Raw genomic sequence first — 7,071 nt, forward strand, 5'->3', positions numbered from 1 at the left:
GGCAGAACTGCTGGAGAGAAAATCTTTGTGACAGTTATAGTATGTGTCTTCCCTGTTAAGTTGTGGTCCGATATCTTGACACTGAATTTATGTGTTTGACCAATGGTGTTGATTAAAACCAAACACTGAAATAGTGAGTAAAGGGTAGCTAAGTCTTGCTCAAAAGAAAAAGGGAAACTGAAACTGCAACGAAGGCCTAAGACCTCTGAGATAAGTGGTGGAAGCTCTAATTGTCATGTTTTGGACGATTTGCTTTCTTTGGTTTTTCACTGTGACAGGTACTTTTATTCCCCTCGCCTGCACGATCTCCATCTGCTTCGGACGTTAGAGCAACATGGTTTTCGACTGAGGCTGCTCCAGCTGGCAGAACTGCTGGAGAGAGAATCTTTGTGACAGTTATAGTATGTGTCTTCCCTGTTAAGTTGTGGTCTGATACCTTGACACTGAATTTATGTGTTTGACCAATGGTGTTGATTAAAGCTTCAGGGACATGTATCTGATGGTCAGGTCCAAGGTTTTGATTAGCCTAACATTCGAGGGGAAAGAATGTGAGATTAAATAACTTGGGGTGATATATAGTGCGATGGCTAGTTACCTCAAAGTAGCTGTCAACTACTTCTGCTGCATGTTTTCCAGTCAACTCACGACCAGCATCACCAAGTAGGACGAAAACAGTTTGCTCGTTATTGTCGTACACAGAGATCTTCGCACAATACATGTTATTAAGAGAAATAAAACGTCAATTCCAGCCAAGGTTTAAGTGAGTATTGAGGATAGAGCTCGAACACCGGCTACGTTATCGTTGCCACATTTAGCACACATCAAAGAAGTAGGACCTTTGACGGCCTTAGTATGGCTGCCACTGCAGGCAATATAATACCAAGCAGAGTCACGTACAACATCATCAATGGTGGCTATGCACTCAAAAAATCTACCTGCAGTTGTGTTAAAGCAAGTGATCAAAATAACTAAGCATTTCGTTTTGACTGAAAAACATAGAGTAGCATTTTTTTGTTGTCTGAGAAATATGGAGCTTTGATTTTACCTTCGCCTGCTTGATGTAGGCGTATATTTCCACAATAGTCATTGTCTCAGCCTTAGTTACCACCTCCGCATTAACCAGCTCCTGAATCTCTGGTTTAGAACCCATCCTGTGAAAATTTAAAACTTTACTTTGTGAGACACTCCGAAGAAGGGCTACGTCTAAGTATCATTTGAATCTGACAAACGTATAACCGTTGACAAAACATAGACTAACCAGTTGAATTAATCAATGGTTGGTTGGACATCATAGTAACCAGTCGAAGTAATCAACTTCTTGAGAGGAGGAGGATTTCAAGATTGAATGGAAGCCACTGAAGACGAAATGGTTTATAAAGAAGGAGAAATATAGGGAGATGAAACGAATTCATTAAGAGGGTAGTGAAGAAGATTGATTGATAGCAGTTAAAGGTCAGTAATGGAGTTTTGAGGATGAGGAAACAGAAAAGACGAAGAAGAAATCGACACTGGGTATTAGAGTTTTATTTTGTGATAATGACTGGGCCACAAATGATGGAGGGTCCAATAGAGAAATTGTGAATTTTAAGCCCGATGGAAACGAAATGACATGGCGGTAGAAAGCAATTTTATTGGATGATTTTTTAAACCAACGTGGAAAGTCTCTATGTGCAGTTTATTTTCCTTTTAGTATAGTATATATATAGATTGTTCAAAGATGTATGAAAAGACTAGCCCTGGGACGGATCCGGATATCCGGAAAATTTAGGGTATCCGGATCCGGATCCGTCGGATCCGTGGATTTAGTATCCGGATCCGGATTCGTGGTTTCCGGATATCCGGATTTCGGATATCCGTTTCGATATTCTATTATCCGCGGATATCCGGATCCGGATCCGGATCCGTCAAAATAATTAAAAATAATTTTTTTAACAAAAAAATACTATTTTTTTTAATATAATACATAAATTAAATATTTATAAATATATTTATATATGTTTATAATATTGTAAAAACTAAAATATAATATTATAAGATTAATTCATGTATAAATATTAATATATCAAATATAAATATTAATAAAATTTAAAAATTTAATGTATTTTAAAAATACGGATCCGGATCCGGATATCCGGACCTAAGAATTAAGATATCCGGATCCGGATTCGGTTTGCACGGATCCGAGATTTTACTATCCGGATTCGGATCCGAGCACCCCGGATATCCTATTTTCGGAGCGGATCCGGAGCGGATCTCGGATCGAATCCGGATCTCGGATAATAAGTCCCAGGCCTAGAAAAGACTTATTAAAAGAGAGGAGAGTACCATTAACATGTCATTTCAGTTTTCAGCCCACAAAGCCAGCCATGAGACACCCTTCTTCTAATATGAATTAAATTATTACAAAACTCCAAAATTACAATTTAATTTGGTGGGTCCAATTGCTGTTTCAATCTTTGTAAATCTGTCTATTGACTTGCTCCAAATAAGACACGATTCACAGCCTTTTTGTTTGTTGAGTTTCAGTTTTTTTGTTCGTATTCAGACAACGTAGACATGTAAGAAAAACATATCTCTATCTCTATCTCTCTCTTTCATTTCTCTTGGCCGTAGTTTGTAATGTAGTAGATCTTATGGTTCATTCAATCAGTCGCAATAGCCAAGTGGGAACAGCATCTAGGGTTCTTTTTTTGTGTTTGTATTCGATACATTAATCAACTTGTAAGTTTAGTCTAAGAATGTCCACATTGCGATTCATTGGTATAATTTCAGTCTTTTATTAATTAATTAATGTGTTTGTATGGGTACATTTTTGGAGATACAGCAGATTCATGAATTATGATCATATAAAAGATTTGATACATCTCTTAACGACACAGTGATCGTTGTACTTCCTTAAAACAGTTTTGTTTTAATTTAAAAAAAACTTCTAAACTTAAGAAGCCTTTTTAAGTTTTACCATAGTAGTTTTGAACGCTTGAAGTATGATATTTTTGAAAATGTTCTTTTGTAAATATTCCTAGGCTCTTCAAATATGCGTTTCGTAAGTAACATACATTTTATCCACTGTCCAGTAACTGTCTGTAACAGAAGAAGCGGCAAAACGAAGGTTGAATACTTGAATGTGATATAACTTATAAGTTACAAAGGCAGTGCCCCTCTAAGTTTCTTCGTGGGGACCAAACTTTTAGCTAAACAACAACATCCTACTATGTGACTCCTATATCTTTTAGTTGTGTATTGTCTTTTTATGAACTAGACCTTCTTATCGTTTATAACAACAACAATAAAACAAGATTTCTCCTATCGTTGAAAGTTTCTTTAATGTATAACCCTTACTTTATTAACCTGTTTTATGTAGCACCTCTATATATCGTAATAGAGCACTTCCAAACAAAAAAACATCTTTGAAATTTCTACCAATACTTTATTAACTTGTTTTGTAGTAGCTTAGATAATCATATTATAGCCACTTCCAAACAAACAAAAACGTCTTTGAAATTATCCATCTTACCAAAATGTTAAGCGCCACGAGTAGTAACATTTCTTATGTACCACAGATGTAAATCAATATTGGCTCGTTGATAATGACAGATTGTTGTTAGAAAGGGTTAGACAAAATGAATCTTAAGAAAAAAAATCCAGTTCTTAATGGAATTTGGTATGTTTGGTTTGGCTTGATTGCACTGAAATTGGTATCAGATCAGTTTTTCCCTTTGTTCCACAAGACTTTGTAAGTGCAACGGTGGTGATGTATTAATGGTTAAAGAAAATCGGCTCAGTTATGATTGTGAGTTACATTCGTTCGTTGATCAGTTTCGGTTTAAGAGATACTATATGTACAAACTATAGTATCTTCTAACAATAAAAATGACTTGTCACATTATTATTACCAGATAATATATACATCAGCTCTATCCAGACAAGAAAGTCCCATTATTGGTTTTTCTGTGCACATACCAAGTCCAGAAAGCACAATTAAGTGCAAAAAACAAAACTTCTGTCGTTGCAGAAGAAAAAAAAACTTACAAAAACTTCAGCTTCTTTAAAATAAAAAGCTAAAGTGAGATATAACAGGAATATTCAGTAATTCATACCTAATGGTGAGTTCATAGCAGAAACAGCAAGGGAAGCTCTCTTAACGAATCTTCCTTTCATTCGAGGTCTTTTCTCTGCATTCAGTTTACGTACTTCGTACCTTATCTTCTTCGAAAACAATCTCGTCCTCCTCTTCTCCCTGTACCTCGAGACTCTAGCTTCTCTTCCTCCATCCCCAAACCCACTCGAGGGTAAACATCCACCAACGTGATGCTTCTGCTGACTTTCTCTAACATTCCCCACCTTAAAACACACACAAATTCAACTTTAGTTTGTTAGGATTAACTTGGACCTAAGTTAAATATATAAATATAGCTATTAGCGAAACTCACTTTAGATTAATAAATAATGAGTTTATATAACATACCATGGAAACAAATGGCCAACTGCTGATGTCTATGTCACGTTCTGGTGGCTCTCCTGATGTCCACGGTGGACCTTGGCCTCCCCAAGTTGATATCACCGAGTCATAGTTTAATCTCAGCATCAGAACATTCTTTTTCTCTTCCTCCTTCACCTTTACACATTCACCACTACCTTCAATATTCTTTATTACCTCTTCTTCGTATGTGTTGTGTGACTCGTAATCAAAGCTCACCTCAAACGGCGCCGTTGCGTCTCGGTCATCATCGCATATTCCAATGTTCATATCTTTTGTTTCCTCCTCTTTTTCTATTTTAAACATTTCTGTTTTAGATAACCCTAGTTCCTCCATGGCATAAGACTCTGTGTCTAGCCCACGACCGAGTAGACTCTCCACGTCAGTAGCGTACTCTTCGAGCTCCATGTCGGTCGGGAAAAAACCATTTAAACAACTCTCGGCGTTGTCTACGTCCTCCTGATCATCCATCATTACACCACTTCTCATAATAGGAAACTCAATCTTGGCCTCAGCGACATCGTTTAAGAGTTGCTCAGCCACCGTTGGATCAAGAACCGGCACTTGACAGATCAGCTGTTCTTCGCGCTCACAGCTCTCGGTCTGGTCCTCAACACTAATCTCGGGGACCAAATCATGAAATATCGACAAATTATTCTTCTTACCAGAGCCACGTGGAGTACGAGGTTTACGAGTGAACCCGTGATGCCACGTTGCAGCCTCATGCGGAGGAGAAGAAGGTGAGTGGTTGTGGTTGTGGTTGCTATGCTTTGAGGCAGACTTCAAAAGAACTCTCTCGTGCCGGCGAGCGAGAAGATTCGCTGAGTGGACCAAAGTGTCGCAAGATTGGCATAGGAAAGCATCGTCGGCGGCGCAGTACCACCGTGCCCGCCTCTTCACGCAGCTGTCGCAGGCCCTCGCCGTCTTAGCACCAACAGCACTCGCCAAACTTTTCATTTTTCACAAGATCGAAAAAACAGCATCAACAGCGAGAGAGCACGAGGGGTTTGATTGGGAGCTCAGCTTCAGTAGTTGAATATTTTCTCAAATGATTACTCTCTACAAAAAGTTATACTCCCGCATGAAGTGCGCTCTCCTTTGTCAGTTGATTTTTAAGTAATGAAAAAATTTATGTACTTTTTTGGGTGTTTGTCTTCAATTGGGACCCATCTGAAGGCCTTATCTAGATTTTGATTGGTTGAGTTCTGAATATGATCCTTGTAATAGGGTTTTCATTGGTCAGCTTCGTTATCCAATGGATTTCTTGTGTGGTCCTACTTGCTGCCTTATTTTTTTCTTCTCTATTATCTATTCCTTGCGCAACCCTGAATACATTTTTGGAATAAAATCTTCTTGAATGCTTAGTTTCTTTGCATTCCAAAAAATGTTCACCAGTTACAAAGTAAAATTGAAAGATACTCCATTTTATTGTATGACATTCCATATCATTCCCCAAAAATTTTTAACTTTCATTTGTGAAAAGTCATTCCAAATCAAAGACGTGGAATGCTGATTCTGTTCTTTAGATTCCATAAATAATAATTTCTACCATTCCATATATTCCTTTATATGTAGATTTTTGTGGTTTTTTGTTATTTTTTTTTTTGTGTATATGTTTCTCTTATTTCTGCCGGGTTGTTTATATATTCAAACAAAAAATAAAAAATTAAAGTAGAGAATACTTAGAAAAGACTAATATGAAAATTAGACACTTCTTTGAAACACTTGCAAATTATAACTTTTTCATTAGGAAGAAAAAAAAAATATTTGCTATCTAACAAAAACTAATAACCATGTTTGGTTAGTAAAAATTAACTAGTTAAAGATGCCAAATTCAAGATTAGTCACTAGCTTTAAGCACTAGTAAACTGATTTTACAGGGTTAATTTACAAATCTTTATATGTTGTTTCTTGCAAAACATATAAAATGGAGTTGTTAACATAGAAGTATACTTTTGGAAATATGTGTGGTATTTTTTGGACTCTTTGGGTATAACATCATCCCATGATCACCAAAGAACGGTGTTATTACCAAAGGCCCTATTTGATTGGAGGAATCCCAGAATCCAGGACTATAAGTCCGTGGATGAGTCTATTGCTAGCTAGACAAAATAATGGATTACTGATGTGAAACAGTGAATTGAGACCTCCTGGATTAACCCCATTACCTGATACCAATAAGGCCGCAGAAGAAAAAAAAAGGTAACCACGTACAGAATGATAGACCACACGGTCATGGCCGTGGAGGGTGGAAAGGACGTGGTCATGGCCACTATAACACATTTGGCCGTGGGAATCACTATGGCAGAGGCCGTGGGTATCAACCCAATTTGAGCCATGGTCAAGGCAATGGCCGTGGTATATCCTTTAAACCACAAAGCTCGACCAAATCAGTATGCCATAGATGTGGAATGGGGAACCATTGGACTCCCAAACATTTTTGTGACCTCTATCAAAGAGAGTCTGAAAGGGAAGAATCCTGAAACCCACTTGGTCTATAAAGATGGTGAAAATAATTTCGAACATGATCAAGATGACCTTATGGAATATGAGACTTATGATTGCCTAAAAGAATCAAGTTGATAATCTGATTT

General features: G+C 37.3%; 1 protein-coding gene across 2 annotated transcripts; it reads right to left on the bottom strand.

Moving 5' to 3' along the window:
* Nucleotides 1-3,883: 3,883 nt before the first annotated feature.
* Nucleotides 3,884-5,595, bottom strand: LOC106301745 (zinc finger protein CONSTANS-LIKE 16-like). Of its 2 annotated transcripts, XM_013738212.1 has the most exons (3): nucleotides 4,697-5,594; nucleotides 4,466-4,615; nucleotides 3,884-4,341 (listed from the first exon to the last, which is right to left on the bottom strand). In XM_013738212.1, exons 1-3 carry the CDS (start codon nucleotides 5,432-5,434, stop codon nucleotides 4,084-4,086), a joined length of 1,146 nt encoding a protein of 381 aa, XP_013593666.1. In that variant the 5' UTR covers nucleotides 5,435-5,594; the 3' UTR covers nucleotides 3,884-4,083. The 2 variants fall into 2 exon arrangements, with proteins under 2 accessions (XP_013593666.1, XP_013593665.1); XM_013738211.1 differs by having other exon boundaries at nucleotides 4,466-5,595.
* Between the last annotated feature and the right edge of the window lie 1,476 nt (nucleotides 5,596-7,071).

The sequence above is a fragment of the Brassica oleracea genome, chromosome C7 (genome assembly GCF_000695525.1).
Source record: "Brassica oleracea var. oleracea cultivar TO1000 chromosome C7, BOL, whole genome shotgun sequence".
In the NCBI taxonomy this organism is placed as follows: domain Eukaryota; kingdom Viridiplantae; phylum Streptophyta; class Magnoliopsida; order Brassicales; family Brassicaceae; genus Brassica; species Brassica oleracea.

Bases quoted from the DNA above. Each gene is read 5' to 3' on its own strand.
- LOC106301745 (XM_013738211.1), bottom strand. From the start codon at position 5,434: ATGAAAAGTTTGGCGAGTGCTGTTGGTGCTAAGACGGCGAGGGCCTGC. The intron at 4,342-4,465 runs GTATGTTATATA...GTGTGTTTTAAG, and splicing joins GTTGGCCATTTGTTTCCATG to GTGGGGAATGTTAGAGAAAG.